General features: G+C 36.7%; 2 protein-coding genes across 3 annotated transcripts in view; one reads left to right on the top strand and one right to left on the bottom strand.

Moving 5' to 3' along the window:
* The window catches only part of LOC129721444 (tyrosine-protein kinase receptor torso-like), a 91,803-nt gene that overhangs the window by 15,660 nt on the left and 57,101 nt on the right, over nucleotides 1-19,042 (bottom strand). For both annotated transcript variants that reach the window (XM_055673997.1, XM_055673998.1), the window contains 4 exons: nucleotides 9,176-9,413; nucleotides 9,023-9,102; nucleotides 8,790-8,958; nucleotides 8,538-8,719 (listed from right to left, as the gene is read on the bottom strand). In XM_055673997.1, the coding sequence (XP_055529972.1) occupies nucleotides 8,538-8,719; nucleotides 8,790-8,958; nucleotides 9,023-9,102; nucleotides 9,176-9,413 (669 nt within the window). The remainder of the gene's footprint in view (nucleotides 1-8,537; nucleotides 8,720-8,789; nucleotides 8,959-9,022; nucleotides 9,103-9,175; nucleotides 9,414-19,042) is intronic.
* The window catches only part of LOC129721446 (uncharacterized), a 37,354-nt gene continuing 34,823 nt past the window's right edge, over nucleotides 16,512-19,042 (top strand). Inside the window, exons 1-2 of the mRNA XM_055674002.1 lie at nucleotides 16,512-16,771; nucleotides 16,839-17,047. Coding sequence (XP_055529977.1) covers nucleotides 16,857-17,047 — 191 coding nt within the window. The 5' untranslated portion in view covers nucleotides 16,512-16,771; nucleotides 16,839-16,856. The remainder of the gene's footprint in view (nucleotides 16,772-16,838; nucleotides 17,048-19,042) is intronic.

Here is a 19,042-nt window from a genome sequence, read left to right as displayed (position 1 = left end):
AAGTAGGCTTTGACATTCTGAACAAGTTTGCTGAAAACCGCAACTTTCAAGGTTGTCAAAAACACGCTATGTTTGCCTATTCCAGGTGATGCTAAACTTTTCGGGAGGTGTTGCAATATTCAAACTGGGTGTTGCAATACTCAGTAAAGCGATTTCAAACTTATGACGGGTAGTGTATATAATAAACAAGAATATCAACTCTATGGCTGTATGGGGAGTTGGTCGATGAAGGATTGGCGAACACTTGAAATCTTCGAGCGTAGGAACCTGCTTTTAATACCTGGCAGAACAGAAGTCGGCGACTTCGTAGTAGACCCCGTACTCGTTGGATGTGTGGTGTGGATGAGGGCGTCCGATCGGCGGGTGTTTAGGGCGAGTGGTTTGGAAGATCGAGTGGTTTGGAAACGTATTCTGGATTTAGCAGTGGGTTGTTGACGACATGTCGCCCTTAAAGCCATGTTGAAGCCTGATATGAACTTGAACTTCCAGTTTGAGTAAAGGCTAAAAACGATCAAACATAAACATTATTGTACATTCTGTGCCGAACACGCATCAGTATCGGACGTGTTTGGTGATCGCCTCGATAGAATATAAAACAAAAGACGCGTGAGCGAGTGTTGGCATTGTTTGCCTGGTCGAGTGAAATAAATTCGCGTTCAAGGTCGCCCGCCTTTGTGCAACTATTTCGCATCGTGGCTGTTTGCTGGTGCGTAAGCCGATTTGACTGCTAACTGATTTGTGCTATAGCAGTGGACGAGAATTTCAACACAAAAGAGGAAAAAGAAGAAGCCAACAGTTGACAGTGAGTTGTGTCGCTGTGCAGAGTGATCTCACACCCGGCTCGCTGCTGGTGGCTGTTTGGAGCTGCTGTATTGGTGCTGCTGTATTGGTGCTGCTGGCTGTAACGGCTGCAGCTTCGACCGATCGGACAACCAACCCTGCTGAAAGGAAGGAGTAAAGAGGTACGTGTTCTGTCGGCGCTAGTGCGCTAGACTTAGCGCGATGGATGTAGATCCCTCGCCTCCCGCGCCACCATCCCCGAACCCCTTCGACCCTGTCCCTCCTGCCAACCCTTCCTCTGTTAATTCCCCCCTCGCTCCAGGCTTTACCCGGACGGATCTCAGGGCAGCTTTACTGTTTTCTTTCGGCCAAAAGCAGGACCGAAATCGAAACCGTTAAACATCCTGCAGTTTTCGAAAGACCTGACGAAGGGGTCCAAGGCCGTGACCGAAATCTCCAAGGTCAGACCCAACAAGCTCCGTGTCGTGGTCAGCGACCTGGAACAGGCCAACGTTATTGCTCGCTCCGAGCTTTTCACACGCGAGTATCGCGTTTATATACCCGCACGAGACGTGGAGATCGACGGTGTCATAACCGATTCGAGTCTGTCGGTCGAGTGTATTTTGGCAAGCGGTTTTGGCTGCTTCAAAAATGCTTTTGGCTGCTTCAAAAAGATCATAGATTGCAAGCAATTGCGGTCTGTGTCTCTTGTCAACGGCACAAAAGTGTACACTCCGTCAGACTCGTTTCGTGTTACGTTTGCCGGATCTGCTCTCCCTAGCCACGTCTCGATCGATCGGGTTCGTCTGCCTGTGCGATTGTATGTATTCCGTGTTATGAATTGCACCAATTGCAAGCAGTTAGGCCACACAGCCGCCTACTGCTGCAATAAGGCACGATGTAGCAAGTGTGGAGAAACTCATGCGGACGATTCTTGCAGTGTAAATGCTGAAAAATGTATTCACTGCGGGGAAAATCAGCATGAGCTCTCCACATGCCCGGTGTACATGCAGCGCAGAGATAAAATCAAGCGGTCACTTAAGGAGCGTTCAAAGCGATCTTACGCTGAGATGCTGAAGAAGACCGTGACCACTTCTACCATAACATCCATAACAAATGAAAGTTACAAACAAAACAAACAGTGCTGCGGAAAAACCGAAGCAAACTCCTCCTGGGCTTGCAAATTTAAAGTCCCAGAAGGAGTTTCCAGCACTGCCAGGAACATCTAAAACCCCAGTTGTTCCTTTTGCACACCCAGTTAATGAAACAAGCTCTGGATCCAATTAAAGTTTTTCTTACAGCATTCCTCCCAACAGTTAGATCATTTTTGAAGCAGTTGACTGCCCAATGGCCCTCCTTGCAGCGATTGTATCCTTCGATGCCTAATTCATCTGCGTATATGAAGGATTCTATCTCTGTTTTACAGTGGAATTGAAGAAGTATTTTACCAAAAATTGATTTATTTAAAGTTTTAATAAATAAAAACAAATGCGATGCATTTTCCCGCTGTGAAACTTGGCTTACTTCAATTATTGATCTCAACTTCCATGATTTTAATATTATTCGCCTTGATCGAGACACCCCATATGGAGGAGTACTTTTAGGGATTAAAAAGTGCTATTCTTTCTATCTTATTAACCTCCCCTCGATTCCAGGCATCGAAGTTGTCGCATGTCAAATGACAGTACAAGGTAAAGAGCTTTGTATTGCCTCAATATATATTCCTCCCAGAGCACAGGTTGGGCAACGGTTTCTCTTTGATTTAATAGAACTTCTTCCCTCGCCACGTTTGATTTTGGGAGACTTCAACTCTCATGGTGTGGCTTAGGGTTCCCCCTACAATGATAACCGCTCCTCTTTAATCTATAACATTTGCGATAACTTGCATTGTTCGCGATGCGATTCCGGGCCACGATGCGATAGAATCACCTTTTACGATGGCAGAATTTTCAGTTGCCCTCCTGTCCTGCACCAATAACGCGCCTGGGTTAGATAGAATCAAATTCAACTTGTTGAAGAATCTACCCGACAATGCCAAGAGGCGCTTGTTGAACTTGTTCAATAAGTTCCTGGAGCAAAACATTGTACCGCAGGATTGGAGGCAAGTGAAGGTGATCGCCATCCAAAACCCAGGGAAACCAGCTTCTGATCACAACTCTTATAGGCCGATTTCAATGCTATCCTGTATCCGGAAATTGATGGAAAAAATGATACTCCGTCGTTTAGACCATTGGGTCCGAAAAGCACATGCATTTTACGCACGGCGATTTGGCAACTTTTAGCATTAGCTACATGGGTCTTCTCAGGGCTCATGTTTAAGCCCCCTTCTTTACAACTTTTATGTAAATGACATCGACGAATGTCTGGCAAATTCATGCACGATAAGACAACTTGCAGACCACAGTGTAATCTCTGTTACAGGAGCCAAAGCCGATTTGCAAGGACCATTGCAAGATACCTTGGACAATTTGTCTGCTTGGGCTTTACAGCTAGGTATCGAATTCTCTCCGGAGAAGACTGAGATAGTAGTTTTTTCTAGGAAGCATGAACCTGCTCAGCTTCAAACACAATTAATGGGTAAAACGATTCCTCAGGTTTTGGTACACAAATATCTTGGTATCTGGTTCGACTCTAAAGGCACCTGGAGTTGTCACGTGAGGTATCTGATGAAAAAATTTCAACAAAGAGTGAATTTTCTTCGTACAATAACCGGACAATGGTGGGGAGCCCACCCAGGAGACCTTATAAGGCTTTACCAAACAACGATATTGTCTGTCATTGAGTACGGGTGTTCCTGCTTCCGCTCCGCAGCAAACACACATTTGATCAAACTGGAGCGAATACAATATCGTTGTTTGCGTATCGCCTTGGGTTGCATGCAGTCGACCCATACGATGAGTTTGGAGGTCTGAGCTGGAGTACTACCATTCAAAAACCGCTTCTGGAGCCTGTCTTCTCGTATTCTTACCAAATGTAAGGTCTTGAACCGTCCTGTGATTGAAAATTTTGAAAGGTTAATCGAGCTTAATTCTCAAACCCGTTTTATGACATTGTATTTCAATCACATGTCCCAAAATATTAACCCTTCTTCGAATATTCCAAATCGTGTCAACTTATCAAATACTTCGGATTCTATTGTGTTTTTCGACACATCCATGATAGAAGAAATTCGTGGAATCCCGGATCATTTACGCGTGCAACAGATCCCCAAAAATTTTTCCAATAAATATCGAAACATCAACTGCGACAATATGTTCTACACGGATCTATGTCATAAAAAAATATGTTCCTAAGATAATAAAACTCGAAAATAATTATTTGATTCTTATATATATTTATATCACTTAGAACATTTAACTCTTTTCTTGAGAACCGTTCGCCCAATCGTTTTGTTGTCAAAGAATGAATTGTATATTTTTGATCAAGCATTCCAATGAATGTATGGTTTTTGCTGGAGAACCATGGACAAATGAAGAAAAACGTGTATTTTCCTAAATAATTATAATTTTTCGAGCTTAAATTAAAAATAACTCGAAAACCGATGCCTTTAGAATGTGTACTACCAAGAGCTGTTTGATTCAAAATGACTCTCTGCATCTTTTAAAATCATCAGAATACAAATATTTTGAAAAATATTTAAATGAGAATTTAAAAAAAAAAATAATCTACCATAAAAGAATTATTTTTCATTTGGACTGGACTGGATGGATGGACCTGGACTTTTTTTTTAAAAGTTGCGTTTTAACGTCAAGTTTCTTAAAAAAAAAATAAAGAAAAAATTCAACTCTTTTTTTTAAATTGAAATTTAATGTTTATTTTTAATATTTTTTTGTCAAAAAAAAATTTTTTGTACAGTGTATATTTTCTTTATGGTGCATTTTCAATTCCCTACAACTCATTCTCAGACAGTTTTTCTATACAACCAACGGTTTCTGGGCTACAATGCTTCGAATAAAACCTATGCCAAAAGGCATACGCCCTTTTAGAATGTAACTCATGGGTGTAAAAATCTCTCCATCTGTGAAAAATGCTCAGTTTGCTAAGCCAAATACGTGTGCAAAGTTTGATTCAAATCAAAAATGGTCGATATTTGACCATAGGTCATTTGGCGCGATCTTGCTCAATAGCTTTTGGTACCAATAGCAGTATAGTGACAGCCTCAGCGGTAGATGCAGCCGGTACTTCCCTGAGACCGATGTGGAAGTAAATGGAAGCAGCACGGCGAAACAGTTCGGGTTATGCTTAGACGCGCGTCATTTTTCGTTGTTGATATTCCCCACATGAAACGACGCGCTTTCGTATGATAGCGGCGGTATTAGCGGTAGATGCATTTGTCAACACTTCCTCCAGTAAAGCCGTGTCTAATTTTCAATGTGAAAACACCTTTCTTATTGTGTTGACCGTGCCCCTTAGTCCTCACTGTCAAGGTGACACAGAGATGTAAGATGAACACTACATTCTATGATAAATTGAACAATTGTCCTTATAAGGACAACAAATGAATTGATGAAGATTTAATTTTGAAGTAGAATACTTCTCTCAGGAAGTTCGGCTACATAAGGATGTGAAATGAAAATCTAAAACTAAAAAATCACAGGAAGGTTGTGTGCAAAGCCACGATCGCAAGGTTAAAGTAGAATACTTTTACAAGAGAGTTTACCCGGCTGCTTGCGTGTCAGTAATTTTTTCAGTTTGCACATATAAATACGACCTCACTGAACAGGAAAAGTACAAACTCTTTGCGGCGCCAACAAGTTTCAACAGTCAGAATATATGTACATGTGAATTCAAATTAAGATAACTAACTTTTGGTTAAAGCTCAGAACGAGAAAATTTTAAATCTTCAATTCATTTGTATGGTTGACCTAAAAAGGACAGTTTGTTGTTGAAAAAAAAAATCAGATATGACGCTGATTGCATCTTTGTGTTACGCCGATAGCGGGAGTTATAGTGAACTTGCGTATGACGAAGGCATCGTATTACCTGTTTTATTGAATGGGAGAAAGAGGAATATTGTAAAATTTTGTAAGCATTTAATTCAAACAATATTACCAAATCATAGTCAGGCACTCTGATAACAAAGTTAAAGGCTGTTTTCACACTGAAAATCAGACAGCCAGCAGAAGTTTTGATTGCCAAAATCCAGAATGCTTGTGTTGCGAAAATAAGGCAGAGCTTCACCGGAGGAAGGCCGAAACCCTCAACCGGTAAGGATGCTCCGATAGCAGAAAAATAGTGGTTTCGGCATCGTAGTTAGAGATTCTATTCTATTCACCCGGCCGTAGGTTAATGTACAGCTCTACTTACGGCTGTACATTAACATACGGCCGCGCGAATTGGTTCGCGCCGCTTTTCGCGTTTAGCCTGACAGAGGCCTAATGCGCACGGCCAACACAATAGAAAGGTGTTTTCACATTGAAAATTAGACACGGCTTTACTGGAGTAAGTGTTGGCAAATGCATCCACCGCTAATACCACCGCTATCATACGAAAGCGCGTCGTTTCATGTGGGGAATATCAACAACGAAAAATGACGCGCGTCTAAGCACACCCGAACTGTTTCGCCGTGCCGCTTCCATTTACTTCCTTACAACATCGGCCTCATGGAAGTACCGGCTGCACCTACCGCTGAGGCTGTTACCATACTGCTACTGGTACCCAAAGCTATTAACTCTTCAAATTAAGTATTTTATTTGTCCTTAAAAGAACAATTGTTCAATTCCATATCGGATATAATGCAATCGCATCTCTGTAATATTACCGACAGTAATATTCTTCTGAACAAAATGATCCAACTTTTCCATTAGAGGAAGTGCCGGCTGATGTACGGCAAAAATCTCGCCCGATCACTCGCGTTGGCGTTCAGCCTGGCAGAGGCCTGAGACGTGGTGACCAACCACAGGGCAAGTGATTTGTTTAATTTGAAGGCACTGCTGAGAAGAGGCTGTGCTCAGAAGTTACTGCTGAGCGCTGATATCTGCTGCTACTGCTGTCAACGTTGTGGAGGTCTATCCAGCTCACCTTCCGACTAATGAATGTAGCTAGTTTTCCCAGAAACACTTTTTTATAGCCGAAGGGTGTTACGTAATAGGCCACGCCTTTCAGTTCAGTTTTACCATTTCCTAATGTTCTTTAGACGAATTATTCCACAATTCGCATTTGATTTTTGTTTCCAGCGAATAAACACCGATGGTGCTCTCACACACGCAACGGTTTTAACCCGTATCTTATTGCGGTTTGTAACATCAAGCGATTTCGTTTGCTCGCTGTTGCGTGTTGCATCATGTTGCAACTTGGCAGCTGGGAGACGACGAAATTCTGTTAATGCTGATTGATTGAATCGACTCCATATTAGCTCTGCATAGTCGAACTAACTGCTTTTGTGAATGCGTTCTAACAGGGCAGTTTGTTATTCAAAGTCGGTTATGCTGATCGCAGCCTTTGCGCTGCCCTTACAGTGGGGGGTTTACTAAATAAAGTAAGAATTAGACAACTACAACAGAATTTGATTGCATCCCGCACAGAATGTCTGCTTGTGTTGATGCCAGAAAATTATTAACCTTCAATTATTTGTTTATTTGCCTTGAAAAAGGCATTTTGTGGTTCAAAATCGGTTGCTGATCACAACCTTTGAGCTGCTCTAACAGTGGGGGAATTAAGATACACAGACAACATGCACTGTGGAATCTATTTCACATTCACTAAATTAGACGGGTGCGATAAATTCAAATTGCTAGGATCCAACACAGAATCTTGCTTGCGTTGTCAAAAATTATTAACTTTCAATGACTTGTTTATTGATTCCTAAAATTGGATTTCCTGATGGCAATCTTCATGCTGCCCCAACACGGGGGGAATAATGGCAGTCTGGCGACACACGCTGAGAAAAACCGAGCTGCTCCTGAGACGTGTTTACCAACCACAGAGCTAGTGCAGCTGCTAAGAAGGACGACTGCTGTTGTCGCTGTCTAGAACTATTATGAGCGGCTTCGGCTGAAACAAGCTCTTATATAGGCCAAATAGCATCTTTCCAATTGCAAGGTATATGATTCTGTCGACCGTACTTGGGAAGCAATCATATAACGACCAATCAGAGGTCGAATTTTTCGTTTTGACAAGGCTTGACTATTTTCAATAGTACAATAGTGTGAGTAATAAAATTACAATTATCTTATTTTGGGAAGAATCTTAGAAGATTTTCCAATCTATTGCTGCAAGAACGGGGGAAATCCATCGATTACTAATCGATTTATTAGCATTTGAAATTGGAAATATTTTTCACTTTCTTCGGTTTTAGATTTTCATTTCACATCCCTATGTAGCCGAACTTCCTGAGAGAAGTATTCTACTTCAAAAAGTGAGAAAAATTTCAAATGCTAATAAATCGGTTAGTTTTCGATGGGTTTCCTTCGTTTTTGCAGCAATCGATTAGAAAATCGTCTAAGATTCCTACCAAATGCATGACATTGCAATTTTATCATTCGAACTATTGTACTATTGAAAATTCTTAAGCCTTGTCAAAACACAAAATTCCACCTCAGATTGGTTGTTATACGATTGCTTTCCCAAACACGGTCGGCAGAGTTATGGACCTAGTAAATTAGGAATGTATCATTTGGCATATTGAAAAAAAAAAACGTGGGTTATTTTTATGATTGGCTAAATCTGACAGTTCGGGGAACATGAGTTTCTTTGAACCAGTAAACCTAAGACAAATCCATTCGAAAAAATCGTTCTGGAGCCAATGTTGCACTTACACCTGAGACATTCTGCGAAAAGGAATTCGGCGTTCCCCCATCCATGACCGGATTAAGATCAAACAGATTCACAACGTAGTAGTCGGGCATAATTTGTGGTTCATCCCACGAGATATTAAATTGGTAATTGTCGTCAGAAATAGACTTGGAGTTCACGCGCATGTTCTTTATGTCTTCTGGAGCTGAAACAAAAAAAAAAACAAGACGAAAACGTTAGAGCTAAGTTTTCAAGAAATACGCACTGATGTATACCGCAAATTCGGCTATTATTGTGCCAGTCGGTACAGCTGGGCGTAACGAATATGTGCCATTCGAGGCCACCTTCTCGATGTGGGTTTTTGGTGTTCTTTGCCCGAACGGCTATCGAATACTCCATGCTATGTTCTAGTGCGGGTATGGTATATCGATAAAGCTCTTCGGGCTACAACGAAAAGAGTAATATAAGTGATAGTGACACGAAGAGTATTCTCAAATCATTCAGATACCTTTTGCACGTCAATTGGTTTGTGATGGAAGTCAGGTTGAACACTGCTGTAGCACAGGATCTCATAATGACATGTTTGATCTGGAATCAAAATGTATTACCTAACTACGATAGTTCAGAGTTCTCCAGAGTTTTGTTCTCCAGGGATACTCACCAATTGCTGGCTTCCAAGCAACAGTTGCATCCAGTCGTCTGCTGTTTAGCCGGTTGGTGTTGAAGCTGACGACATTGACTGTGTAAATCTTGCCCGGAACATAGTCCAATGGTAATGTTTTAAACTGCTGCTTCCTGTCCACATAGAAGTACTCATGGTTCGAGCTAAGCACCGTTGCAGTTATGTTGTACTGCTTGTTTGGAGCTAAGTCTTCTATGTTCACCATAGAGGTGTTACTCTGTAATTAGGAGAATAATAGTGAAAAAATGGTTATGTAGCAGAAAAGGTATTAAAGATGATGATTTTATGATTCGTGTAAAATTTTAATACATTTAAAATGGTGGAATTAAAGTCATTCCGTTACGCCACGAAACTAAGAAAATGAGATTATTTGAAAAATAAGGATGGAAACCTTTCCGTCATGGATATAGTATAATCATCGATTTAATCGATGGTGACAATAAAAATCTATAGGAATAATAAATAAAGTACTATATCTGTAATTTCTGGAGGCGTGTTCATGTTTAATCTCATACACTTTCACCACAATTGATCATAATTTTGTTGAATATAAACAGGTACATGAAGCCCCGGTTGAGAAACACTGAAATAATGTAACTTTTAAGCATTCCTAACTAAAAATTTAGCAATAGAAAAAAGAAATACTATAAAAATAAACACGATCTTAATTATACTCAACTACAATATACTAAGGTCTTTTTTACGTGGGCTGCTTTTTTTACTACTCAGAAACGGTAGAAGATATTGACCTTTCAACCACGTTTTTCATTTTAGGCCATAAGGGACCGTCCACACTCCACGTGGACACAAAAATCTTCATTCAAGAACAAACCTCCCCCCCTCCCCGTCCCCCCTCGTGAACAAGCGTAGACAAACCACCCCCCCCTTTTTGTCCACGCGGACATTTTTATTACAATGAAAAGTCGAAAAATGTTTTTTTTCTGTAGCTTCATTTAGTGATTCATCAAAAAAAAAAAAGGCAAAATAATAACAAAAATAATTTTGAATAATAAAGTCGTTTGCTTTCCCCATCTCTGTTAATTTTTTGCATTTCTCGGCTCTCTTAGGCTGAATTTTGATGAGATTCTTTTCATTTATAGCTTTTATGGTCTAGGTCAGCCCAAAACCACCTAGATCATAAAAGCCATAAATGAAAAGAATCTAATCAAAATTCAGTCTAAGAGAGCCGAGAAATGCAAAAAATTAACAGAGATGGGGAAAGCAAACGTCTTTATTATTCAGAAGAAACCGAAAGAAATACAATCACAAATAATGGATTACGACAGCTTTATTTAGACAGTAAAAATTAAAACGAAATATTATCATAAATTAACCAAGAAGGGCTGTAAAATATCTCGCAGGTAAAGAACAAACGGAGGGAAAAATCGTCTAAAATTATGTTGAAGAGCCTTTAGGAAACCGATAAAGCTAATTAGGTATTTAGAACTAAAATAAAATGGTTTGGAACACTACTGAAATGCAAAAAAAAACTAAAAAAATGATCTTAAATTGGGTTCTAATTAATAAATTTATTCTATAAAAGAGGAAGGTCAGAAACAAAAATGCTTTAAATTCAGCCAAATGTTTGAAGAATACAAGCGTTCTGGAAAAAAGGGCAGAGCAGAAAATGATTCCAAGTGTAGCGAAAAGTGGATTGATAAATGGATGAGGCTAAAGACAAAGTTTATTCCAAATTGAGCTTAGTTGAAAGTGCTAAGACCTCTGCTAACAAAAGAAATTGTTTAAAAAAAAGTATATCTTAGAAGCTAAATTTACAATTCAAAAATTGGAAGTGTTAATTTTTTTATTGGAATTTTTATTTTGGAAAAATATCCAGTCCACGTGAACATTATCACTAACCCCTCCCCTCCTACCGTAGACAAGCGTAGACATTTGCGTATCCCCTAACTCCCCCCTTCCTTCTAAGTTGTCCACGTGGACAGCCCCTAATCACATTTCCGTTTTCAAAAATATTCACAATTTTTGATGTAAAAATGAAAGTTTAAAATATTGTATTTTGGCCTTTAGGTTGACAACTCTTATAACCCAATAGGGTTCCAACATTTTAGGATGGTTTTCTTTGTTATATTTTCAACTCAAAAGTCTTTTCTAGGTGTTTCCATACAAATTCGCGTAAAAAAGTCATTAGCGCATTCGTCAATATGGTGTTATCTTTTTTGTTCGTTTGGTTGAGATTTTGACAGTTCGTTTGGCTTATAACATTTTCCTTTGAGTATTTGTAGTTAAAACCTGCTTGAAATAAAAAAAAAAACGACCGGTACCTAGTTTCGTAAAAACTGCACTCGTCCATGCTAATATCAGCACACATTTGGGGAAATCCACGCAAGAGACTGTGGCAAAAATCTGCAGAAACTATGAAAACACAGCAAATAATTGTAAATCAACAAAAATCTGCCCACCGACACTGAAAATTTGTGTTTAACAAACAAATTTACATATACCAGATATTTCAATATCAAAAGGAAAAAAAGAATGCTTGAGAGAATGAATTTAAATTGCATTATAATAGATGATTTTTTTTGATAAAAAGTCTAGGATGAAGAAATAAAAAATATATGTTTTTATAGAGAGTTAAGTTTAAAAAGAAATTAATTTCGATATTTTTCAAATTATTTATAGTAAGTGATTTCCAGCAATGGAAATAGTCACTTTAAATTAAAAAGCTCATAATAATTAACTACGAGAATGCATCTGTTTTAAAGTTACTTTAAATTTGATTTGAGAGAATTAGAAAATTAAATTCAAAATAACTTTTATTTAAATTATACTTTAAATAATAAAAGGAATAAATTTCCTCTTCAAATTATTTTTGTTGAAACTTGACATTATTCCTAAACGTTTGATAAAAAGTTCTGGATGGAGAAATGCAAAACAAATTTTTACATAAAATAAAGTTTCATTTTTTTTTCAAATTTCAACATTTTTGAAAATAATCAAATTCCAATGATGCCGTATGTTTTTAGTAGTATTTTTTCAACCTTAGAAATGCCTCCATCTGTGAGAAATACTCACTTTGCTTAACCAAACACGTGTGCAAAGTTTCATTGAAATCAAAAATGGTCGAGAAAATTTTTGCGGATTTCCAGACCATTTGGCATGGAAACGCTCGTATGCGATATAATAATACAGTAATCACCCGATTATATCTGTACCCGATTGTATCTGCCCCCGATTTTATCATCATAAAACATTTAATTAAAAAAATGTCAGGGTGAACTGATTTTCTATTACGCTTCAATATTTAAGATATTTTTCATAATTCTGTGTATCCTTCTGGATGCAGCTTACATTAAAAATTCAACCGATGCACAATGTTATATTTTGCTGTTATCGTGCGAATAATTGATAACTGATACAAATGTTTCTTAAAACCGTATAATATGTTCGGAGAAGTTTCAAAATATTTGAAAACGCATCTTTTGATGTAGAAAGCTGGGTGATCAATCCTCCTAAAAGTGAGATAGAATATTTACTTTTTCATTAGATAAAGATAGACGCTTGGTGTCTTAGACAAACTTTACAGAAGACATCATGTTTCTATCTCTTACATATTGCAAGCAACATGAATTTTTCTATGAGAAGGCATTAAAAATCGTTATTTACATTTTAAGATTTTTCTGGTTGCAATATGTGAGAGATATCAGCATGCTGTCTTCGGCAAAGTTTAGTGTTGTGAGAAAATCTAATATTTTGCTTATGGTACTGCGCTACAAAAAAGCATGTAATTCATTTTACCAATTCAAACAAAAACATGAACGAATAAAAAACTTAATTGTAATTTATTTGCAATTTTACATCGATGTTTTCAGGTTTTTTATTTTTTTAGGTTTGTTCAGGAAAGTTGTAGGCAACTGAATTATCTATCTAAAAAAATGTTTTAAAAAAATAGTGATGATCGATTATAGTCACTTTTTGTTTTTGAAATTTTTTTTCAGTACAGGATCTCAAATTAAATTTTTAAAATATTTTTTATAAAAGCTCCGACAGTTTTCTCAAATTCATCACTCGACAACTTTTCTCTATCTTTTGTCATTATTCAGATATATCGATTTATGAAAAAACAACTGCAGCTTTTTTCATATGTTTGTACAGATAAATTTTCCAAAAAAAAATCAAAATCGCTGATTTAACCTATTTAGTTATTGATTTAACATCTTCAATAAAAAAAAAAATTTAAAAATTTCCCGATTTTATCACTGTCCCTATTTTATCGCGCCAAAAATCATCAGGGTGAGATATAATCGGGTGATCACTGTAATATTTTTCAATACAAACGCATGTAACATCTAGTTACTGAGCAAAATCATTTCAAATCGCCTGGAAATACGCGAAAATTTAATCGACCATTTTTGATTTGAATGAAACTTTGCACACGTATTTGGCTTAGCAAACTGAGCATTTTTCACAGATGGAGAGATTTTTTACACCCATGAGTTACATTCTAAAAGGGCGTATGCATTTTGGCATAGGTTTTATTCGAAGCATTGTAGCCCAGAAACCGTTGGTTGTATAGAAAAACTGTCTGAGAATGAGTTGTAGGGAATCAAAAATGCATCATAAAACAAATATACACTGTACAAAAAATTTTTTTTTAATAAAAAAAAAATTAAAAATAAACATTAAATTTCAATTAAAAAAAAAGAGTTGGTTTTTTTTTAATTTTTTTTTAAAGAAACTTGACGTTAATACGCAACTTTTTAAAAAAAGTCCAGGATGAAGAAATGAAAAATAATTTTTTTATGGTGGATTAATTTTTTATAAAAATTCTAATTTAAACATTCTCAAAATATTTGTATTCTGATGATTTTAAAAGATGCAGAGAGTCATTTTGAATCAAGAAGCTCTTGGTAGTAAACATTCTAAAGGCATCGGTTTTCGAGTTATTTTTTTTTTACGCTCGAAAAATTATTAATATTTAGGAAACTACACGTTTTTCTCAATTTGTCCGTGGTTCTCCAGCAAAAACCATACGTTCATTGGAATGCTTGATCAAAAATATACAATTCATTTTTTGACAACAAAACGATTGGATAAATAACTCAAGCGCTGTACCTTATCCTACCTACACGTTACTCCTTGCCGAATGTTTTATAAAAAAATATGTTTGTCGTGCAACACTACCTACTTATTCACTAATAATAGCTGTTTGTAAAGTACGCAACCAATAACTACTGGGTTACCTATAATATCTGTTTTCGTATATAAATACGATTGCACTTCTCCAGAAGTGTTAGTAACTGTTTGCATTTTGTGAAGATGAATAAAGTGAAAATGGAATACACCAAGCCCAAATGCTGTAAACCTTTCCTGATCAACGGTGCTCATCAAGCTTACGCAAATTGAACGAAAACGTTATTGCAAAATTAAAAATATTGAACAGCCAAGCTCATTTTAATACGTCTTTATCAATTTGTGATTCGTGTAGTTATTGGAATGATAGTCAAGCCACCATTCATCCCTTCGTTGTTTACTATTCAGAATCTGGAACACTTAAGAATATCAGCTTCATCATAATATCGGAAGTATTCCATCATGATACTGTTTCGGTTCAGGTGTTCATTGCCAAATTAATGAGTTTTTTTGAAAACAACAATAGAGTTGAAAAAAGCGATATTGATGTCTGATGGAGCTGCCTCACAATATAAAAATAGAAAAAACTTTGCAAGTCTTTGCAAGTTCAAAACAAAATATAACGTCGACGCAGAGTGGCATTTTTTTGCGACTTCTCATGTTAGAGGACCATGCGATGCAATTGGCGGCATATTAAAACGAATGGCAGGAAATGCAAGTTTAGCTTAAGAACATGAACATCCCATTACAAGCGCAGAAGAATTGTATGATTGGTCTAATCAGAAAAGTAATAAAAATTCATCAAAAATGTCATTTAGTTGGGTATCATATGAAGAATATGAACAAGGAGTAACAGAATGGAGCAATATTTTCAAAAAATCTATAATAATAGCTGCCACACAAAAGTATTACTCTTTTGTTCCGATTTCAGAAAATAAGATACAAACGAAGCTGTTTTCAAGAGATGACGAATCATTTACTTATGATGTATATAAAATAAAAGGTGAAACTAGTTCTGTAAAGTATCTATGTCATTAAAAAATATGTTCCTAAGATAATAAAACTCGAAAATAAATATTTGACTCTCATATATATTTATATCACTTAGAACATTTAACTTTTTTCTTGAGAACCGTTCGCCCAATCGTTTTGTTGTCAAAGAATGAATTGAATATTTTTGATCAAGCATTCCAATGAACGTATGGTTTTCGCTGGAGAGCCATGAACAAATTAAGAAAAACGTGTATTTTCCTAAATAATTATAATTTTTCGAGCTTAAATTAAAAATAACTCGAAAACCAATGCCTTTAGAATGTTGACTACCAAGAGCTTTTTGATTCAAAATGACTCTTTGCATATTTTAAAATCATCAGAATAAAAATATTTTGAAAAATGTTTGAATAAGAATTTTCATAAAAAAATTAATCTACCATAAAAAAAATATTTTTCATTTCCCCATCCTGGACTTTTTTTTAAAGGTTGCGTATCAACGTCAAGTTTCTTTAAAAAAAAATTTTTATTTTTAATGTTTATTAATGTTTATTTTTTAATTTTTTTGGTAAAAAAAAAAATTTCCTAAGATATTCGGCAGAATGATGTATTTTTTAAATATAAAAAAGTATCTAGAACACAGCAAGCCTCTAAAATCACATCACAAATTTTAAGAATGTCTGTGTATAAAACTACCTGTATGTGGTCCCCGTGGCTCTGTGGTTAGCGATGTCGGTCGGCTAGCTCTCGCACACGGTTGGGATATCGGGTTCGATTCCCGATCGAGTCCGAGGATCTTTTCAAGCTCAATTTACTCGACTCAGCACTGGGGCACGGTGTATCGTTGTACTTTATCCTACACATACAAAATGTGCCAAAAACAATATCGATAACGAATTCTCTCAACTAATCTAGTTGATCGAGACTGCTATTAGCCCCAAGGCTAAGCGTGTGATATTTGTTTTGTATGTGGTCGATTTTCAAGAGATAGAACAAAAGTGTTTTCAGCAAAATTTTTCTACATGAGATTGTCTGAAGGCGAATTTCCTGATCATTTGGCATGGAAACGCTCCTATGCGATATAATAATAATACTTTTCAATACAAACGCATGTAACATCTAGTTACTACACCTTTCGTGAAACGCACATCGCTTGTGCGCATACCAGCACGCCTGAATGAAATCATGCTACTAAACATACACCTATTACGTATCTGACGTTTGGCTCAGCAATGCCAGCTCCGCAGCATGAAATAGAATATGGTGGCACGGTTTAGTCCACTTCGTCTGTGATTGTTTTATTTTAAGTTTTTTTTTATCGAATTTGGTTTCTAATCTCGCTGTTGTTTATTGGTATTTACTGCTGTGTTACCATAATCTTTTGTTTGTTGATATAGTAGATCTTACATGAATGTGATTCATAAGAAACGATGAATAGCAAGAAGTAATCTAAAAACCTTTTATTTCTCCGAATTTAATATTGTTAATTTGAAGGTACAATGTCTAGCTGAGAGCTTAAAATTTGCCATGTTTTACTAATGATTTTGTTCTTTTTTTTCAGTTGTAACAGGGAGCTAGTATGTCTTCGAGTAAGAGTAAATCTTCCAGTGGCTTGAGGATTCTGTGGATCCCAGGCAGGAAAAAGCATAATCGCAAAGGGGTATACAATACAACCAAAAATAACATTCCACAATACCATGCCAATCAGCAGCGTAAAATCGAGCCCTGGACGCTTGGAGGCAGCAGCAATCATAATAAAATCATTAACGCGTAAGTACAATAGATGCTTTCAATGCTAGGAGGCGGAATGGGACAGGAAATGGTCTTTGCTCATTTTTGAGATACAAACGCGAAATCACTCGCCTTGTTAGAATGGGTATTTAAGGCTTATTTTTTGGAAAATTTTTGGTATTTAATCTTATTTTTTGGAAAAATACAAAGTTAACCGATCTTTGTTATTATGGGTATTCATGTCGAGCTCGTAAACAAATACCCAGCCGTAAAAATACTCACCTCCATTGGCGAGTAATGGAAGATACACAGTTTACGACTGGGTATTCGTATACGAGCTCGATGTGAAGACCCCTATTATGTTTTCGAGCCACTGAACTGTTTATAATACAGTTTTGTTTGTAGCAAATTGATGATTATGGCGGTACCACATCATACCTCTACATCGGTTTGAGCTGGATGATCTATATAAAATATTTTTCAAAACATACAATGTAACTTGTTCGCAAACAAAAAATGCACTTCTAACGCGGGTAATAATTTCCGACACAGGTTGTGACTCTCCAAAAGAATACCCATAATTAAAAAAATATACGAGTTTCCAATCCAAACCTCATCCAAAACATCTCGAACCCGAAAATGATCTAGACTTGATTGGAAATTGAACCTAATGTTGAAGAGTGTTCACAAATTAGAGTGAATAACACTCTAAAACTACGAGAGCGATTCTGTAATCATAAATTTCTCGATAACAAGCTTTGCAATTCACAGGCAAACCCAAGTCTTTGTAGTTTTGTGCTAGTACAGTTTCACTAGTAGTTTTGGTTTATTTTATTTCTTCTGTATCATGCAAAATAAGCATTTCACAAATTAGTTATCTTAGGTACAATTAGCCGGAGATACAAATTATTGACAGTAAATAAAACTACAGGCTAATTTCAAGCATCGCTGAGTTTAGTCACGTTTATTAATCATAATACCACCGTTTTCAGTATAGAGTTAGCAGTGCAGTTTTTATTGATCAATAAACATTTATCGTAACCGTAATTATAAAACGTAGATCTTGGTGAGTGGTTTCACGAAACAAAAGAATAGATAGAAATTTGGATACATGACGATAAGCGAAAGATATACGTATATATGTTCTGCTAACTCGGGCGATAAGATTAAGCTATCGACACGATGATGCGCCTGGACGGAGCTCACCATCGCTCAGTTCTGCCGAAGAAATACGTCGTACCGAATAGAATGTAACCAGAGTGCGGTAAAGGAAAGTGCATTTCAATGATTTTTTGGCAACACGTTATACTAGAGAGTTTCGTCATGATATCATCAAAGATTGAAACTGGCACGTGGTTTATGGTAGATAATAATCCATTCAGGTAATCGAAAAATTTAATTACTCATGCTGAAAGAAAATGAGACATTCAAAAAAGGAATTATGATTAAAAAATGATATGACTGTATATCACTTTTAATTTTGCTTTGAAGCAGTTAGAAATCCAATGCATTACTTTTCAATTAATGCTTCTAGATTCCTACTAGACAATTTGCTGTCATAAGTTTAAAAAAAAGTATGTTCATAATTACGCCTGCGCACGTAAATCATGAATAAATAGTAGGAGGGTGGTATCCAAGACACGACCGCATAGTTGACGTAGGACTACAATAATTTTATATTTTTATTTTAAAGCTATGTTTGATTTGAGCTCGTTTTACTTTTGTAGTTTGCTTGATTTATTTTAACCAATTTATACTCAACATCTTCCAAAAGGGAGGTATTTTGGTTCGGGTGGTAATATCAAGTATCTAGGTCGTCAGCCCGAATTCATCAAGCGACACCTTAAACGACTTGGAACTAAAACTAGCTCATTGGTGGCCATTTATACTGTTAAGGTCGTCTTTGACCACTTAAAAAGTCAAAAAAGTCATGAAAAAAGAACCGTTCATTTTTGGCATGGTTCGATTTTGGCAACAGAAAATATTCTGGCGTGTTGCCAAAATCGAACGGGGTCTGTATTTTGATTATTTCTT

This window comes from Wyeomyia smithii, chromosome 2 (assembly GCF_029784165.1).
Source record: "Wyeomyia smithii strain HCP4-BCI-WySm-NY-G18 chromosome 2, ASM2978416v1, whole genome shotgun sequence".
Taxonomy (NCBI): domain Eukaryota; kingdom Metazoa; phylum Arthropoda; class Insecta; order Diptera; family Culicidae; genus Wyeomyia; species Wyeomyia smithii.
Note: the sequence above shows the minus strand (reverse complement) of the source record. Positions and strands in the feature narration are given on the sequence as shown.